Source organism: Halichondria panicea, chromosome 12 (assembly GCF_963675165.1).
Source record: "Halichondria panicea chromosome 12, odHalPani1.1, whole genome shotgun sequence".
Lineage (NCBI taxonomy): Eukaryota > Metazoa > Porifera > Demospongiae > Suberitida > Halichondriidae > Halichondria > Halichondria panicea.
The window spans coordinates 658,100-679,299 of record NC_087388.1 but is presented as its reverse complement, the minus strand read 5'-3'; the positions used below and the strand labels follow the sequence as shown (position 1 = coordinate 679,299).

The 21,200-nt window shown below is 39.7% G+C and overlaps 1 protein-coding gene across 3 annotated transcripts; it reads left to right on the top strand.

Annotated features, from left to right (window-relative positions):
* The first annotated feature begins 24 nt into the window (after positions 1-24).
* LOC135345077 (receptor-type tyrosine-protein phosphatase F-like) lies at positions 25-21,187 on the top strand. Of its 3 annotated transcripts, none has more exons than XM_064542424.1 (15): positions 25-167; positions 946-1,096; positions 1,751-1,891; positions 2,940-3,227; positions 3,516-3,655; positions 4,730-4,871; positions 9,008-9,316; positions 12,718-12,776; positions 12,864-12,929; positions 13,335-13,482; positions 17,472-17,792; positions 18,809-19,132; positions 19,686-20,057; positions 20,295-20,403; positions 20,495-21,187. In XM_064542424.1, exons 2-15 carry the CDS (start codon positions 1,024-1,026, stop codon positions 20,952-20,954), a joined length of 2,952 nt encoding a protein of 983 aa, XP_064398494.1. In that variant the 5' UTR covers positions 25-167; positions 946-1,023; the 3' UTR covers positions 20,955-21,187. The 3 variants fall into 3 exon arrangements, with proteins under 3 accessions (XP_064398494.1, XP_064398497.1, XP_064398496.1); XM_064542427.1 differs by lacking the exon at positions 25-167 and adding an exon at positions 342-796; XM_064542426.1 differs by lacking the exon at positions 25-167 and adding an exon at positions 342-892.
* The last annotated feature ends 13 nt before the right edge of the window (positions 21,188-21,200 follow it).

Sequence of the window (21,200 nt, the reverse complement as noted above, 5' to 3'; positions counted from 1 at the left end):
CCCAACTGTACTGAAGCCCCTCAAGTGACTCACTCCTAGCTACCCCAGGCCCAGTGCAGTACAGTACAAAGTACTATTGATTTTTACTGGAGAAAGGACGGCCTTTACTAATGGACTAAGCTCGCCAGAGGGGGACACACAGCTTACTACCAACTACTCCTGTTAGAGTGAGTTTTGGCTCTGCCTATGAACCACAGGCTCTGCTCTCCCCCAATGGATGCTATTGACAAGTTCATTGAAGAATGTTTCTCTCAGTGGTGGCTGTTCTTGCTGTAACTTATATTGTGCATGTAGCTTCTGAGGGTCTCATTAAAATGGCCAGGGTTTGCGACCCATATACATTATGAAAGTGACGAATGCGTTTGTAAAGTATTTTGTGGTATGTTAATTTACTAGGAAGTGAAGTAATGATCTACGGTTCAGTTCAGTGAATTAAATTAAGAATGGGTTACCAGCTACTAGTGTGTGTGTGTGTGGGGGTGTGTGTGTGTGTGGGGGTGTGTGTGCGCGCTATGTGTACATAGTAACATTGCGGGGAAGAAGCCTTATATAGTTGTGGCCCACCCTCCCACTTATATAATGTATCTACTCCTGATATACGCTATAAGGCTTTAAGGTAATTGCCTAGCCAGCTATTATTAGGTTTCCTCAATTTATTCATTACCTAGCTATACCTGGTATTACAGTGCTACTATTAAACAGCTCAGCTTTTCCTGGTACACAGTAATTACACTGAAAAACATTTGCTCTCTAGAAGTATTAGTACTATTTGCTGTTCTCTGGGAATTGCTTGGAGGTGTTTCCGGTTGATTGATCGGTCACTGTTAGAATATAAAAAGCAACTACTGCTACATAGTTATAGTCAGAACTTTTAAGCAAACCTGTACGCTTTGTAAGTAAGTTATCTTCAAATAGCTCATAATTATTTTTTTCTGTTTTTTGCAGGCAGTAGTGCTGGTTGTCGTGGTGATTGTGAGAAGTTGCTGCACTAGATCCAGTTCATTTGTGGCAGATCATCATAATATGCCACTGTGCAGTTTTAGTATCTTGAGGAATTTATTAATGTCGGTTCTACTATTCAATATTTGCCCACCAGGTGAGTTACTAAATTGTGTCTAGAGGTAGGAGGTAGGTAGGATGTATGTAGGTGTACTGGGCTGTGGCTGTGAGCTTTATGGTGGCCTACCATTACAGTATGTAGTAGCTGTGGACAAGCTCAAGTTTCACTGAACAGCACTGTACAAGATTTGATGTCTCGATTCGTTCACTCCATTCTCCTATAAATGAAACGCATAAATTATCGTAAAACAGGCATAAAAATAATTATGCTGATATATATTGAAGGTAGTAGTGGTGTAAAACACATCAATTTATCGTGGTCTACCATTGGGTGCATTGTATAATATGCAGTAGTTTTTGCTCTAAGTTAGCGGGCTATAGCAGCATGGTCAGCATGTGGAGTATACCACCAGTATGCATCATTATGTGGATATTCATATGTTGTTTGCTACTAATTACCCAGTGTGCTGTACTTGCATTGTCAAGAAACCATATAATCATAGCTCCTTGTTAGTTCTTAGAATTGGTTTTGTTGTGAATCTCTTTTGCTTTGCATGCTAGCTGCTATATTGTAGGTAACCAGAGACTTTAGGTGATACATGTCTCCAAGCCTACTAAACATAATTTTTTTTAATTTGCTACAATTGTAAATTCACCAAGACTGTACAGCAGTTTCTCTGTATCTCTGCAGGTAACAGAAACTACTACACAAGTGCTGTCCCACTACACAGCCTCAGGGAGAGCAAAACGGAAGAGCAGAACTCTAACTATGACCAAGCAGCACCTCTCAAGCAACAGGGAAAGGGACTTCCACTGAAGGCCTTACTTAATGGTAGGCTACAGCCAACATGTGTGTGTGTGTGTGTGTGTGTGTGAGACCACAGTAACAGATGCTTGTCTGCATATCAATATTATGGTGAAATCTCAGCTCTAGTTTTACGAATTTGACCACTGGTTTCCAGTCTAACATTAGCCATTAACCTGAAAGCTAGTGCTATCCACGTGAGAATGGTGGCCCCCTACTCAGAATAGAGTCGCTGAATAATAATGATGAGACCACAATAACAGATGCTTGTCTGCATATCAAATCTCAGCTTTAGTTTTACGAATTTGACCACTGGTTTCCAGTCTAGCATTAACCATGAATTAGTTTATCCTGAAAGCTAGTGCTATCCACGTGAGAATGGTGGCCCCCTACTCAGAAATAGAGTCGCTGAATAATGATAGCAGATGTTGCTTCTAGATAACATGTTTTACCCACTAACATAATTATGAATCTGGTTATCAGAGTTGCATTTCCGTGAAAATGTCAAATTTCTCCCCCCAACTATTGTAGAACAATGCGCCCTTTATCTACAAATCACATCTCAGCAAATTAAGATAACCATTTTTTCATGCTCAAAATAGGTACCGTATTACTAGAATATTTTGCTGGTGAAAAACCTTTGCGAATGAGCCAAATCAGCAGAAAATTTGACCCTTTGCGATCTAACTATTGCGTTCTGGCAAGGATCGTGTGTATTTACTAGTAATAATTTAGGTTTTGCGATTTTATTGTTGCGAATTGATCAACCCTTGCAAAGTTTGCATACGTTTGATGCTCGCAAAACATTCAAGTAATACGGTACTCAGTATACACTCATTATACCTCCTCAGTCTACGTACGCTTCCCCATGCTGTACAAGTGTTAGTGCCCCTGATCTACGCAGGCTAGTCCTTACTCAGCTACTCAAAAATCCCCTGAGCATGTATGGATGCTCTTACTTAGTGTCTGCATTTATAATGGTCGGTTGTGGTACAGCAACCATACATAATTATAATTATAGTATTAAACCACATGACTATTGTTCACACTATGGATATCCCCCCCCCCCCTCTAGACGATGTCCCTAATATCCCAAGCCCCTCAAATGTGCAACTTTCGTTCCTCAACATCAGCTCTGTACTCATCAGCTGGTCGTATCCAGGGGCTGACCGGGCCTACTTTGTCGTGCAGAGGAGCTACGATGGCGATGCCTATAAGAATGTCTCGGGTCCACTCACTGCCACTCAGTTTGTGTACAGTGGTATGAAGTTCTCAGCCTACTACCAGTTCAGGGTGATTGCCTATGTGGGGGGTGAGGCTAGCCCCCCCACAGAGACTGGCTACTTTGTCAATGGAATTACAGGTGAGCTTAAGTTGTGTGGGGAGGGCTGGGGAGCACTAGTTTTTAGGTTCTGGGATTTTATTTTTGCGAAGTGATCAAAGTTTGCATAATTATATTTGATGCTCGCAAAACATTCAGGTAATGCGGTACACCTTTGGGCTGCACTAGGTATAGCTAGGCTATCAGGATTAGTTCTGATTGTAATTTGACAGTATGCTATGTAAAAAAAAAAGGGGGATAGGGGGATTGCCCTGCTTTTATTAGGGAAAACACTCCGGCTATAATTATTTTATTGATTGATACACACAGCACCTCCTGGTCCTCCGTTGAATGTCGTGGCAACAGTGATGTCATATGATGTCATCAATCTTCAGTGGGATGCCCCGCCCACTCCATCCCCTGTGCTATACCTTGTGGAGTGGGGGACTAACGAAACACACCTCAATCAGGTAAGTATAATAATTATAATAAATAATAGTTAGACACTGTTTTGGAGGGGTCTATGGGATTTAGAAGCCCAAAGACACTGATTTAGTATCCCGAGCGTAGCGAGGGTACTAAAGTGGCTGAGGGCTTCTAAATCACATGGACACCGACAAAACAGTGTCTAGATACTAGTGCGCATGCACAAACCTTGCCCTCGAGGCTTGACTACAATACAATTACTTGACAACAGAATGCTAGGTATACTAAGTAAGTTGCAGGTATACTAAGCCCCATAGTATACCTGCTCTGAGGCACTTTTCCCATGTACTTCCCATGTACTTCCCATTTAGACACTAGTTGATAAGATCTACATGGGAAGTACATGGGAAAAATGCCTCAGAGCAGGTATACTATGGGACTTAGTATACCTGCAAATTTACTTAGTATACCTAGTATTCCATTGTCAAGTAATTGTATTGTAGTCAAGCGATTTGCGCATGCGCACTAGTATCTAAATGAGTTAGACACTGTTTTGTCGGTGTCCATGTGATTTAGAAGCCCTCAGCCACTTTAGTACCCTCGCTACGCTCGGGATACTAAATCAGTGCCTTTGGGCTTCTAAATCCCATAGACACCTTCAAAACAGTGTCTAACTATTATATAGATCTTATCAACTAGTGTCTAATTATTGTTAATTTTAGTATGTAGTAATAAACAATATAGATGAAAGTATACCGTATCACCGGAACATTTGGCGTGTATTATATTTGGTGAATCCATTTGAACTGACTCAGCGGTTTTTTAATTTGGCGTCTCAGGCATGGCTACTGCTGCAATGACGTTAGTTTTTTTCTTGTTCTATTTGTACTCCACTGGAAAATCATACTTAATTGTTAGTGGCGCTGTAATTAGAAGAAAGATGGTAACTAGCTCACAAGCTTAGAAGAAAATTGTGATTGTGTCCACCAGAAAATTTAAATTGACGGTTTTAAATTTGGCAATCTTTGGTAAAATCCGCCAAATCGCAAAATGTTCCAGTTATACGGTACTGTAATTCTCTACACTAAGCCACACCCTCTGTGCCCCCCCCTCCCCAGGAGAAGACGATAGCTCAGAGCACTCACGTGTCCTTTCCCTCCCTACAACTCAACACCACCTACTACTACCGAGTGAGGGCAGAGGTCAACTCCTGGACTAGCGTTGCCTCTCCATTGGTCACCGCCACTACACCACCCCCCAGTGAGTCTCCAGTCTGTTTGTTGGTTACTGTGTGCGTGTGTGTGTGTGTGTGGGTGTGTGTGTGGGTGTGTGTGAGATTGTAATAGGAAGATGTATGTATGCTCAAATTTGGAACGGGCCTCATTTTCGGAAAAAGACAGCCCATGGTATTTTGTCAAAAACAGGCCAAAAATAGACTTTTGATTTTAAGACACCATCTTAACGAGGTCATTGTAACTTACTTGACCAACGGAACTAAAGTTATGCTTCATTTAACACTAGGTCCTCTACACTCTACATGTACAACGTATAGGGTATAAATTATGCAAATATTGGTAATAGCCATGCATACTTATTTTTCTTTTGCTAGCCGGTTAGTCCTTAAGTCCCCATCCCCCTGTTAATGTCAGCTTATATTGGTACATGCTAGAGCTTTAATAATCATCTACACTTAATATATAGCCCATTTTTAGTATAGTGAGTTAATGATCTTTACCCACTACAAGTATTGCCCCACCTCTTGTAATAATACATAATAATATATAATTAATATCCCTTTATTGTGATTGCTGTTGTTGTGTGTATGTGATCTTCTAATGGTGTGGCTACTGATAGAAACTTGGCAGTCGTCCTAACAGCCTCAATGACACCGGGATACAGTTGTCTGGGACACACTTTAGACATTGCCATAAGTATCAGTGTGTTATGGCGTGGGACCATTAGAGTGGGTTGCCTAATGCCCCATACACCATTGTCTCCATGGACACAGCTATCATACCTGTACTATTTTAGTTCATTTTTTTTAATTGCTTCCAGATGGTAGGGTACATTTTTTAGAAATTGATGTTAAATATAGAGTTAATTGGTTACACATATCATGCTTAATGTAGCAGATGCTGGTTTCCTAGAACTAACTTTCATCCCCTCATGGATTGATTGTAGTTCCTTGAAATCATGAGTTATCGTAATTATAATGAGAAAAGAATTTTGTCTCTTTTTTGTTCCCTGGAATTGGACTTCATATCGACAGCTTGTTCATAAACACATTTCCCTCACCCCCACACACCCTCACCCCCACACACCCTCACCCCACACACAGAAATTTCCCAAGGGGAGGTCCAGTTTGGCTCTAGTACGCATTGAGACTTGTTCCCTTACATAACCACGAACGATTGTAGTTAGTGATTAGTGGTCTTGTTCGATTTTTCTTTGAGGACTTTAAAATAGAATTAGTTTGATAATTATGTTCGTGTATATAACTTGCGATTTTTCTGTCTTGTTCAAATTGTACTTATTTGGCATTCATTTGTCGCAGAAAATGTTCTACTAATAATTTAATTTAAGACAATATTTCGTTGCCAAGTACCTACTTTACTATCAATGTGCTTTCGGAGTGGTGTGAACCTGGCCCCAAACCAACAAAGTTTCTCTCTCAAATTGCCGTACATTTGGTTTTTAAAGTGCACCTACTTACGACTACAAGGCATGGCTTTACCATAAAAGGTATACCTACGTAACTACATAATTATAGTTGGACAATTCTCGCTTGAACACTATTAGTCGAGTTCCCAGTGATTGGGTTATTTCACAGAGGCCCGTAATTTGTACCCACCCCCTCAACTTGGGCCCTCGTTTAGAGTGCGGGGGCGTAGCACTCCCACCTGTTGTTAGGTGCAGCTCCTGGAACTGCCTCTTTAACTGTTTTTCTTCTTCTTTTGATAATAGCTGTGTGGGCTATTCTTGAGTGTAAAGTCAGCAGTGACACATTATAAGTACATGTATACGTATCACTATGGGCTGCATATTTGGGACCAAATAACTGACTACTGATAATGTGCCAACTTTAGAGAGAGAGGAAGATTGTGTATTTTTGATGACTTACTGAAGCAATTTTGTCCATTTTTAGGAGTTGTTAGTTGTTGCAGGAAATCAAAACATGCTCTCTTGAGGTTGTTTATTTGTTGTGACTGTGCACTGTTGTAGTACATGTACATGTACATGACTCGTGACTACTGCTTCTGCGTTAGTTGTATATATCTTTTGAGTGCCACTTGATATTAAATTATGAGACCCTCCCCACTCCCCAAAATAATATAGCTCTAGGCACAATGTAGCTCTATTCCATGCTGTGTGTGTGTTAATGCTTGCAGTTCAGGAGACCCAAAGCTTTGAGAATTGCTACAGTAGCTATCCTTGCAAGATGATCCTAAGCAATCTAAATTCTAAGTTTCTAAAAATTCCATCCTTTTCTTAATCTTTCTGATGATCTGTAGACTGAAAGTATTATGACAACAAAAACAAGCCCAGACAAAGTACACGTACATACATACATAAGGGCAGCCACCGGCCAGTGGTGGTGTAGGAAGACATGGTTATGGCAGGCACTTGACTCAAGTGGTGAAACCTAAACTCTGATTCCCCGTCAATCTTATCAGACTGCCGGCCACCAAGTATAATGTTCAATCATCTTAAGGTGAGCAGTGAAAACTAACTCCCGGTATAGGGTGACATCTGTATGGCTGCTTCATTGTTGAGGACTAGGATTATGATCAACTGTATATTTACTGAACCACCAACTCTATAATAGTTATTATATTAATCAAGAAAACTTACCTTAAGCAGTGAAAACCAACTCCTGCTTTATAGAGGGATTGGGTGACATTTAAATTATAATGTCTGCTGCATGCATTGCTTACAACTGAGTAAAAATACACATTGTATTGTTGCTATATACATGACTGTATAATTAACTCATAATTATATGGGGGGGGGGGGCTTTGAGACATGTTAATTACAATTTTTTAGGCTCTGGACAGTATAAACGATGCAACCTACTAACAACCATGTGTCCCTAAGAGCTACGTATAACAAAATGGACACTCTACATGTATTATGCTCAGCCTCGGTATTAAATTATAGCTCGATCATGTCAAGAATACGTTTTTAATTATAGACACACGCACGCGGTGTATTTCTATGGTTAAGTAGGTAGAAGTTTACTACATAAAGAGCTGTGTTTACTCTAGCATGTGGTTGACAGTCATATTCATATTCATTGGTGGTTCGAACTGCGTTGTTGCTAGTCAGGGTTTGTGTTCACTCCATGTACTCTACAAGTTACTGGCACTTACACTACAAGCAATGTACTCATGTACACAAGTCGTGGTTATTTTGTTTAGCCTTTTGTGGTTATTAAGAAATCAGCTGATTGAAGTACATAATTATGCAGTTTTTAATCATAAAAGTGTAGAAAATTTTCCTGTCCGGTGAATGAGAACATTTGAGCGGTTAAACCTTAATTAATCAAAAATAGATATTTAATATAGCCCTTAGCTGGATACAGAATTTTCATCCGTTTCTACTTATAAGGAATTATGTGTCTCAATACTTTAAGACAGCTGTTACTAGACACTCAACCAAACTAGATCCCTACTAGCAGGTGACGTGAATTGAGGTCAATTTATTAGCCAGAGGCCACCAACTTCAGCCCAAAACGGACAAAAGAGCATGGCTTTGGGGTACAGCTGTTTAGGTTCAGTGGTGGCTCCCCCTAACCTCGGGCACCTGTGTATGGTCATAGCTGGTTTGAAATTTAAATATTGAGTTCTTTATCTTTTCTTTAGCTCATACTTCCTATTCTAGTAGAGTTTGTACAATTGTTTTGATGGTTAATTTGCAGATGTCCTATTTATTTTTTTAAGTTCCTATTTCCTCCTTTCTGTGTCCACCCAGTTGGCAGATAAGAAGATTACAGGAAGCCTAACCAATTCATTATACATACCTGTGCACGTACATACCTACTAGCTGTTATACGTTACGTATTCATGCACACTCGATTTTTTTTGCTCTGAACTTCAATCACGCATGCATGAACCTATTTTGTTCCAAACAACCACATCTCGAGTTGTGCAATATTATTCTTAAGGAGAGTATTATTAATACACACACACACACACACACACACACACACACACACACCCCCCCCCCACACACACACACACACACACACACACAGACACACACACCACACACACACACACACACACACACACACACACACACACACACACACACACACACACACGCACGCACGCACGCACACACACACACACACACACACACACACACACACACACACACCACACACACACACACAGATCTTCCGGCGCTCACTGTGCAAGCCAATGCCTCGGATAGATGGGTTCTCATTGTCTGGTCTGACCCGTCCGATGACCGCTACCCTAAAACCATCACTAGCTACAAGATCCTCGTCAATTCAAACAAGGCGGCGCTAGATTCTCATAAACTCAACGACAGCAATATGTTCATTTCTGTTAGTCCAACACTGCACAGCTTCAACCTAACAGGCCTGTCACCAGGAGGCATGCTTACCGTGTGTGTGGCTTATACCTCTAGTGACTTTCAGAGTGAAATGAGTAGACCTTTACAGTTGGAGACGTTAGAAGGTATGTAAACCTTGTTTTGCAAATTTTGACTCCTTTGGCACCATAATTATTGTGGTGAGCGAAAATATGTACTGTACTATGTAATTTTGTTATGAGAATAATTATGTGTTGTTTCATGCTTGAGACAGCTGCTTAATTTCTCATTTCCAAAATTCTTTGTGAACTGTCTCCTGCCAAATCAATAATTAAAAGCACTGATGATTTTATTTATTGTGGCCCCAGCCAGCTAGGTTAGGGGATGTAAAATTAGGCTAGCCACGTAGAATGCCATCAGTATAATTATTACTTATTAGGCGTGGAGCTTTCTAGTTGCACATCAATTGCTGTATTTGGATTAACCGATCCAAAATTTATTTAAAAGTCAAAAAAATTGACAAAAAAGTGTATATAATTAATATGTATAGGGTACAAACGGTTTTGCAGTATCCTCCTATATGCCATAAAATTATCGTGTTTTAGATTATCAAATACTCTAATTCTGAGATACGTACATAGGTGCGTAGTAGAGGGAATTCCAAGTACACAGTGTTGTTACATTTTCCATGTAGTGCATAACATGACTGTTACATGTATAGTACATCGTCTACACTTGTTTACATGTTAGCTATGTGTTGGAAGCGTTGTACAGACACGGTCATAGTAACAGTGTGGTATCCAACTAGTGCTGCCCACATAATTGACTCCACTGTCCCACTTGGAAACTTGTCATCTCAAGATCTAGGCTCCAACTTCAAGAGTCTGTCACCCCATTAGAATAGTTACTCATGGCAGTAGATGTAGATGCTCAAATTTGTAACGATAATCGTTGTATTGACTGCATAATGTATTCATGTAGTTCTGCTGGAGCCCCATCTTTAATCAATAGATCAATTGAATTTGTTTGGAAGAAAAGCCTAAGATTTCGACGAACTGATCAACTCTTGAGCTACAAGTAACAGGTAGATCACATACAGCCGGCCCAGGGCCTAGTGGTAACAAGTACGGTATAAACATACATAATTATTGTTTCCCTATAATTTCCAAGTATTATTGCGTTTTGGAGTACATAATTTGCTCACTTGTATTACTCAGTGAGTGGCCTCTTATTGCTATTGAAAGTACACAGCTTGTATGGGTTTACTTAGCTACATCAGTATCATACGGAGATACGTTTCAATAACACAACGTTGCCTTATCTCCTCTAGTCGCTGTGCAAACACACCCACAGCATGAGATATGATTTCCGCTCTCTATATATATATATTATTATATTGCTTTAGGCTCTACGTACATAAACACATGAATGACTGCGTACCACTTACAATTCATGTACATCGCAGCTACAGCAGTATACGTGGGGATTAATTATTATCGGATCATATGACATGTGCTTACAAATTAGCGAACTTATAACTGACAAATTGCATCGCATGCAAGGCATGTAATTTCTTTCATTTCTATAAATGAAAGTGTTTAGCATAGTTCCAAGAAAAAGGAGGAAGGTCTCACCCAAGTTCAAATTCCATGAATTCACTCTCCTTTATGAGTATAATTATGGCTCTTGTTTTTCCCCTCCAGTCTTGTGCAATGCATAGTAATCGGAGTCTAGTGGAGATTTTCACAGGAAGTACCAATTAATTGCATGTACGTACATACGTACCTCTTAGCTAATAATAGAACTCTGTGTTGACTTTGTTTGCTACATGTACGTATGTACCCATGCATGCATGAAGGGATAGCAGCTGCTCATTGATTGAGATCGCAGCCTTTTTACCTCGGGTGTAAACCACAACAACTGATACGGTATGCACCTCTACGTTATTGAGGACGTATAATTATGTACTACATGTAGATACATCTCAAGTTCTCAGAATGTGTTTACTACGTAGCTCCAAACATTACTTTAATAATTACAATGCCACCTCCACCTGCAGTGTCGCCAAGTATGCCTAGCGGTTAGCGACGATTTGCCAACCCACACACACACACACACACACATGCACACACGTGTGTACACACTGACATGAAGGCTTAGAGTGACCATGTACCTCTACATCTTACTTCCCCTCTCCTAGAGTCTGCCTAGGGCTCACATGGCGGTAGCGTTGTGTTGTTCGGTTTGCAAACATTTTTCGCTGTTTTCCCACGAATGTACTTTCATGACTGTAAAATGTATAATAGACAACCAACGTTGTTCGTTTCTATGGTAACTGTTTCCATAGTCACACCAGTGTTGTTTAATTATTCATTAACAGAATTTTCGGTTTTGATTTTTGTAATCTGAAAATATTATACGTATATTTGCAAATGCTTTTTATTCCCCGAAGGCACTGTACACACATACGTACATTTAATTATCTGAAGGTGTGTCTGGGTGTGTGCGATATATTGCTTTATTTGCAACGTCTCTAAAAAGATATTTGGCTTATAATTTAGTTAATTCTATTCCTTACGTCGCTTGTTGCGTACGTTAATTGGATATGTCTTATAAGTTCGTTACATTAAAACAGCTCCATAAGCTTCTGTTTGTATACTGTACACTCTTGTTAAAGACTTGTAGTACATTATATGCTGTTCAAAGCACTTGAATTACAATAGTTTTACATAAGTGGAGCTTGTACCTCCCCCCCCCCCCCCCTCTGGTCGTTTCATGGACATACCTGTTCTAGCTTCTTGTAACAGCTAGCTAGTATTTGTAAGTATCACTTCATTTAGAACACTAGCAGTTTCCCTTATAAGCAGTCGAAGTACGTATACCTCTTCAGTTCAGTGTTTATAGCTTCCTAACAAACCGCATACTTTAACACACGCACACCCCACACACACACACACACACACACACACACACACGCACGCACGCACGCACACACACGCACACACACACCATGTAAATTGACTTGGTTATAATGTTGAAATCCTATCGTAGTTCTATAGAGGCCTAAACAATAATTATTCATGACCATGTATGGAAGGTGGTTAAATAGGCTATTAAGTTAGGTCAGTGGTCTCAATGGAGGGTTTCCCATGAATGAGAAGAAACTAGTTTTATTGTGTGAAATATTTCTAACTCCAGTGTGGCTTGTGCCATATCCTGTTTATGTCTCCTCATAATCACATTGATGTAATGCAATCACCTCCAGTTATTGTTAATTTGATAAGTAAGTAAGAGAAACATTTTAAAGGTTTCCCCAATGAAAAGAGATAGGCATGTATGTAATGGTGGCATGATTATGGTGGCCTGCACCTGTGTCTTATTCCTATAGTGGTGTGTGTGTAAACACGTGCCCATAAATTTAAATTTCGATTGTACGATAAATAAATCTGCATGCTGTCAATTTTACCTACGTATGACAGGATTCATTACCCAAACTGCTGCATTTTAAGCATTAGTACTGTACGTGTGAGTATCCTCTTCCCTTCAGATGTGGTCTGCGGCTCATGTGATCCACTCTCCTCAACACAACTCAGGATAGCGTACAAGGTACATGCAGTGATAACAGTAGTATACTTGTATACATGTAGTTTTCCTGCAAATTATTATTATCCTGTCATATGTTGTGGAGTGTAGGTGTTGACGAGCCTCAACAAAACACGGACTATCAGTGTTCTAGAATCTGGAGTCCCTCTAGCACAGGTACGCTAGCCACTCTCAATCAGTAGCCGCCCTCAGTATGATTGTGTGTGTTTAGATGGCTCCCAAATATGAATTACCTGTCCTAAAATAATTGCTTTGAGGCTTGCAATGGTGAGAAAGTATCTCAGTGGTTTCAGCTGTGGGCATATCCACATCCTAACTTCCTGTTTACCCCTAGGGTAAAGCTGTACAGCTGTCTTTAATGTAATAATAAATTATGCGACTAATGTGTGAGAATTAGGTACAGAGCATATAATTATAATTATTTAATTAAATGGTGTAGGTTGTATGGCTTTTCAGCGTGTGCACTCTTGTAAACAATCACCTTGGTAACACGTACGTATTGTCTACAATAATTATATTTAATTGCTTTGTTTTGACTTAATTGTACACATTTACGTATAGTTTCGTACGCAAGATATTTCTGGAGTCACGATTGTCTCTGATTTGCGTCCGTGGACTGGGCATTCTTTGACTGTTGCCTTGGAAACAACCTCTGGCGAGCGGCAATCTGACCTTTGCCCTCTGCTATACTGCTGGACAAAAGAAGCTGGTGATTATAGTAAACTTACATACAGCAGTACAGATGTGTTTACTTTTTAAACATATTTCCCTAATTAGATAAATATACTGAAATGTGAACTAGGGAATTAATAATACGTGTATAGTTACGTTTTGTTATACGTACACGTAACATGCAGAGGAGTGAATGTGTGACTGCAATGGTCCCTGTGCATGTAATACTTGTTGCTAGCTATTGCCCCAGGCATTTACTATGTGAACCAGCTAGCTACGTACATGTAGTAATATTTTCAGCAGATGTCGTTACTTGTTTCATTTCAATTTCATTAGTCGATCTCCGAAAATGTTACTCAATTATATGGCAGGCTATGCAATGTGGAGGCCAAATTGTCCTATTCTTGCTGTTCCAAGTTGGGAGATGGTAATTTAATATAGCTGTTATGTTTTGTTTTGTAAATAACCTCAAATCCAAAAATAGTGTAGATAAGGTTGACTGTGTATGTGACCGACTGTGTGTGTGTGTGGGTGTGGGTGTGTGGGTGAGTGTGTGTGTGTGTGTGTGTGTGTGTGTGTGTGTGTGTGTGGGTTGGATTAACATAATTATGCATTCTTTCAGATATCTGACCTAGCGTTGAGTGATTTATAGGATGGATCTACATGTAGGCTTAATATCCATTACTCCATTTTAATTGCTGTACAGCATAAGTCTTTGAAGGTGACCAGGCATGCGCATGATACAGAAAATTAATTTGTCTGTTATCGGTAAAAGTTAACCTTCAATTATGTGGCATAGCTACATGTATGTAATGGAGTATATATATGTACGTAAGTTCCAATATACTCACTTGACAAATAGGTAACTCATCTTAATTAGTTTCAGCTTTTTGGTTGTGTGGGTGTAAAGAGGTGATGGTTAGAGTTATCGGAATACTCTAGTTTCAGCTTTTACCCCGCCCACTTGTGGCCTGCGCTGTAGACACACAGTATATGGGATATGTGTCCTGTTTGCAATCATCAAAGGAACTATCTTGTTATTTTTCTGTCACCACATCATAGCTAGCAATTAAACCAATGTCTCATCTGTCACGTTTTATTTTCATGCATGCAGACACTGCATCATAACTATTAGGCTGGGTATACTAGCTAGCCCTGTTACTTACCATACATATACCATAATGGACTCTGATAGTCTCTCTGTTTAAATATTAGTGGTTAAGGCAGACTTGACCACGGCCTCTAGGAGTGTAAAACCAATCACCAAATATATAACAATGTTGGCATGGTTTCAAGTGACAACTTTTCTCATTCCCTCCCAATTCTACACACTTCAAGCCAAAGTCTCTTTCTCCATGTACCACACCTTGGGCCATAATTGAGTTACTCAGTACTAGGAATCCATATATCTGAGCAAGTTGATCCTTTTTGAGCCAGAAACAGTAGAATATGAATAAAGTCTTCTTGACTGAATTCTATAGAGCTTTTTAGCTTTTTTTTTTTAATAGAGCCAGACATACGTATGTGATGAGCGATTACCACCGGTTCTTGAAAATAATAGTTTTTCTAGGTGTTTCGATAACTGTTTAAATTCCATAAAATATTTTCTATGTATGCATGTATATCAATCCTATGGCATGTGCTTTCAATCAACTGAAGTGAAGTGGTAGTTTTGTTGCTTGCTCAATTCTTGAATCAAGTTTACCATAGCTAATTTATCAGTTAATTTGTCAGCTCACTTGTGATGGCAAGTCAACTGTGCATAGTTTTTTGTTCGGATGACTCTAATATAATTATAGGCACTTGTTTAATTATCTTGATTTGTCATTGTCTGCGATGATTACATGCTCATTTATGGACAATGGTAAAAATGCTTAAAATCGCTATTAATGACTTCCTCCATCCTATAAGTATGTAGGAAATCCCTAGTTCTGGTGTTTGCTGGCATTAAATTTTATTCCCTCGTTACTATTTTTATGGAGTGCATTTCATGAGCAATGTGGATTTGGCAGTGAGCTGTCTAACTCGATTATCTCGATTGCGTCGCCATTATTTGGCAATCTTAAATATAGTATCAACAGGTTGAGTGGTGTAGTTTAGGCTCTGGCTCACACTTGAAAAACATCCCAACAGTGATAATTCGATTGTGGTCAAGTTTGTTACCGTCCTAACCAAACTTTTAATCAGTGGTGTACATCTCTGGCAATTTAAATGCTTGCTAGATGTGTTTTTTTGCAGTTTCTCATAACACAATTAAAGAATGACTTACAAGGATGTGGCTAAGTACTTAGTCCAGCAATGTTTGTTTACGCATGGTCAGCTTCTCAAATCTGAGCAATTTAAATGAATGTTTTTTTTTTGCTGTTTTCCATAACACAATTAACTCTTACCTGCAACTTACTTGAAGAAGTAAACAATTTTTCATATGTACAAGTAGTTTAGCATTGTTTACATGTTCTGTTTCTACGGTTGCCTATCAAATAATTATCTCAACAGCTGAGAATGTATCTAGATAGTGTGTGTGAAATGGTGTAGTTTTGTTGTAAAGATCTTGTAGCTGACATTGCAGCTCACTGCATATGCTCACCCTACCGTGACAGTGTTACACATGACCTCCTAAGATTGTGTCCCTCTCCCCATCAGGAGATTGATAATATTATCTCCTCTGATATTATTGGTACCTGATCACCTGATCACCGTATAACGGCCTTATGTATACGTAGTTCTGGGAACTTCATTTAACCATAGCTCAATACCTAGAGGGAGGGGGGTCTAATTAGTATCCATACTCTGCCATAATGCTGACTTATGACACTCGGGGGGAATGTGTCAGCCGCTCAAGTGACTCATGACACTCGGGGGGGGGAATGTGTCAGCCGCTTGAGCATCTGCTCTTTGAGAGAGAGGTCCATTGTGTGTGGGGCTGTTGTCACCTCTCCTCTGTATGCCTTCCATTACATCCATTTCTTTGTGTGTTTGTGTGTCCGCTATGCACGTAGCTACAAGGTGACTACATTGATGACAACTAACCTTCACTAATAAGAATCTGACAACTTGATGGCTAGCGTGACTTTGAAATTGCTTTGAATTTGCTGCCTGCGCATATTGCCATTTGAGGACAGTTGCCATTATCACAATAATTATACTTGTTGTGGACGTTCATGGAATCACCATTCATTGACAGAGTCATGCTATGTGAACAATTTTGTTTTCGACAAAAGGAAGTTCGTATAACCCCAGCACTTCATTAAGCCCCCTCCCACACACATACCCCTGCTTGGAGTATGTCTGGTATATATTACCCTGTCCGGATGTCCACCTGTAAACAAGACTGGTTTTCCTTATACTGGACGTATTATGTACAGAATGTACCAATTTGATAGGCAATAAAATTTGACAAAACAAAATTTGACAAAACTATTTACCTAACTGGCTGGAGTTTAAATGCACACCTCGTTAACTCTGTTAATTGCCAAGGAGGCATTGTTTTGCAATTCCAACCTAACCTCTACCTACAATAGTGCTCATAATTCCAATTTCCCAAGAACTCTGCAAACCGTAACTCTATGAAGCTATTGGATGCCTCCCCTGTGCATGTCTAGAGACAGTCCCACTGTCTTGAAGTTTTTCAACCGACACAAGCTTCTGTCTATAGGATTCGTTGTGCAAAATGTATTCCTTTTATTGGCTCATTTGGTGATTAATTGCTGGTAAAATACGTACATAAAAACATGTATTATATCTCGTTCTTGTATAAACACTTTCTTTGATAAGGTGGATATTGTATTGTGTGGTAAAACACTCCACTGCACAGTGTGGGAAGGATTGCGCGGGATTATTTATTTTATCATACGTATTCTTGGTTACAAAAATGTCTGGAATCTGCATAAGTGGTGGAATTTGGCCACGTTTTGTTTATTAGTTTCTGTACCACGCTAGCTAGTCTCTAGCTACCCTCATTTTGTTTCATCTATTGATTCAGATATGTATTGTGACCCCTCTCCCCCCCCCCACACACACACACAGCACCCTCAGAGCCACCCACCAACATCCGAGCAACGGCCCTATCCTCTCATTCGATACAGCTCTCTTGGTCTCAGCCACACAGCAACGCTCTGAATGGTATCATTACAAAATACTCAGTCGGCTATCAATGCACACCACGATACACTGGACAGGATTGTAGCACCCGACAATTTGACGTTACGGCCAATAAACCAGATAATATCTCAGCAATTATCGACTATTTGACACCGTTCACAATCTACTCAGTTGTCATATCTGCCAGTACTAAGGTTGGGCGAGGTCCACTGTCCTTCCCTCTTACACTCGCCACCAAAGAAGACGGTATGTGCAAGCGTAACACACACACACACACACACCACACACACACACACACACACACACACACACACACACACACTCACACACACACACTCACACACACACACACACCACACACACACACACCACACACACCACACACACACACACACACACACACACACACACACACACACACACACACAATATATACAGTACGAATCAAGTGTACATGTCTTGTATAAATTATAAGAATTAAGAATATTAAATACAACCTCTTACTCCTACATGTACCAACAACCCAGAATGTTAAAAAAAATGTATGTCCCGTTAAGTTGCTTATTCATGTATGTTTAATATGGAAAAGGAATTTGCCTTAATATGATTATGTTAATGACAGTACTTACACTAATTGAGAGAATCATCACAAAAGGGGGAAACTATTTTCCCCTATTTCTATTTTACCATGTACATCGAAAGTATTACTTAATTATTTGTGGTTCTTATTACAGCTGTGTGCATGTACGTGTGCTTCATTCTAGACAGCATCTGTTTGTTTGCTTAACCACCTCTCTGTTAGTTTTGGGGCATGTCAGTGCTGAGTCTAATTCCTTAGATTGGGCTAAAATGCTTTCAAATTCAGCAGAGAGATATTTGCATTTATAATACTCGAGTCAGCATGTTGTTGGACATACAATCATTTTGCAATAAGTGCCCACAATTTTCAGTTGTATGTGGGATGATTTTTGAGTGGCCGACAGATAGTCTGCGGCTTTGAGAGCTCGGTTGTACCTCTCCCCCTATGTGGTAGTGTGAACAAGGATACTTGTTTCAATGCTAGCAAACAGATGCTCTTGCTTTCATAATTCAAATGCTTATCTTTCTTTAATGGTCCTAATTGGTGAAGATCTAAATCTCCTACCTACCCTCCTCTAAATTCCTTACCAGTCGACTAATTTAATTTTTAACTAATTTAATTTTTAACTTATTACACAGCTCTTTGTAACCACACACATCGTCCACTCCCCACACACGCTCAGCTCCGACCACCTCTCCCGTCGTCACAACTGTCACTAACATCACAGCGACATCGTTTTACATCAGCTGGCGCCCACCTACTCGTGAAACTCAAAACGGTGAAATTATCAGCTACAGACTATCGCTGATCACAGTTCCTAACAATTGTAACGATATAAACAAGGGAAAATTTCAAAAAGGTGGAAATATCGTTGTTCAAAATGCAACAAGAACTAAGTTTAGTGATTTACTAGCGGCTACAACCTACGCTGTTATTGTATCAGCGTCTACTAGTGCTGGTGAAAGTCCATTCTCTGAACCTGTTTGTGTTTCTACATTGCCCTCAGGTATGTACGTACGTAAGTGTACGACTGCACGTCGTTAATATGTACTAGTACTTATAACCGTGATCTAGGCTGTCGTGGTATGTCCCTTGGTGTTGTTGTTAAGTCATACGTATGTGGTAATAAGATTATGCGAATTAAATCATATATACCTACGCATGCTGATAAGGTTATAAGTGAATTAAGTGAGTCATACGTATGTTGAGCTCATGCACGTACCCACTTCAAGCCACTTGAAGCATGCTGATCGAGTGTACCTATGATGATAACGCTGCTGCATCTGTGTACTGCATGTATACAGTAGTACTGCGTGGCATAGGCATTCATTGAATAGCTATAGAAGATGCAGTGTGTTGAAGGGCCTCTTTGAGCCTATAAATGGACTCTCCTACACATGAAAGCTTTCATCTGAAAGCTGTTTATCATGTGATATTTGGTTAGAGTCATCTCCTGTAATTGTTAAATATTAGTGTTAACTATAAAATTATTATCTCCTAGCCGGCCTACTCATAATTATTATGCTGCACTCACAAATATTCACTTCCTCTCCCTGCAGTGAACACACTCGTTCTTGACCTTAATTTCACGGCTGAAGCCATTCCCAGTATTGTCGAAGATGTCTGTTTTAACCTAACCTTCGGGTGGGACTGGCCTCTCTTGCTACAGTCGGCCCGGGGTGTCAGCCTTGTAACGTGGAGCGTTTTTATTCATTATAATAATAATATTATGTCCAACTCGTCACAAACTGCAAGTGTATTTGTTGGCAAGGATGTACTAGTAACCATGGTGACATTTTCTAAATTCAATCACAGCTGGAGTTTAGTAGGAGGAACTAATAGCACATTTTGGCTGGAAATTAACGGCCTGCTCAGTAATAACTCGTCAGTTCAAATTCAAACTCATCAAAAATTAATTTATCTTCCCACTTGTGAGTTATGTTCAGAACTAATCCTTAATTGTTTTAATTGCGTTCATGTGTATAGTTTGCAAGGTATCCACGTAGGATTTCCTGAATAATTGGACCTGATCAATTTCCACAATGAGTACATAAGTAACTGTGTTAGGACGACTGTATCAATTACAATTTACTACAGAATTTGAGATATGCTAGAAGCGTGATATCATGCTTATAACTGAATTATGCATCCATTATTTTTTTATACAGGCTCCTCGTCTTTAAATAATTGGATTTTGATAACTAGTGTGTGCATAGTCGCTGTTCTTGGTTGTGCTTCACTGCTCTGCCTAACCACCTGTTGTGGGTACTTAAAATGGTGAGTACATGCAAACACATACACACGCTTTTAACAGATTTGGCACCTAAATTGTACAATAACTAATTTATTTTTTTTATTTATTCTCCAGGAAAAAGAGGCGACAAGTGGTTTCACAAGGTGGGTATGTAATGGACAACTTCGTGCCTCCTGATCTAGAAGAGAATGATTATCTTCTTGACCCGAGTCTGAGAATCAGCGATGGACAAAATTCGATAGAAAACAGTAGAACAAGCTCGGAATCACTTTACGAGGATGATTCATCGTCTTTATCGCGAGCATCAGACAGTGATTCGGAATTACTCGATCTCGGCACTGATGATGATAATTCTTCGCCCTACCCTAAAACCACAACTCTCAGGCTGCCCCCTGCCAATGGAATGTCTGATTCTCCGTTGAAGCCAAGAGATTCAGCCCTAGCCCTAGACAGTTTGGAGGCCGAGTGTCGACCACAAGCCCTTCCTTTGGCACCTCGCCAGAACCCAGACGGTTGCTCCCTGAGTAGCACCAACAGTTCGGAGTCCACGGCATTGATGGAAAATGAAGATTAACGTTTTTATGATTCATGCTAAAATTTTTTTATTGTTGATTATTACATTTTTCAAATTTGTCTGTCAGCTATGAGCAAATCAGAATAAACTTTGTTATTTTCATTCCATTTTTTTTTTACTTTTTTTTTCTGTATGCACTGTTTGTGCGTATTCACTCATTGTGTTTTTGAGTCCCATTGCCTATATTTCAGCAAATTTCTATATTTTCATGAATAGACCAGTCACTATCGAGACACCATTGTTTAA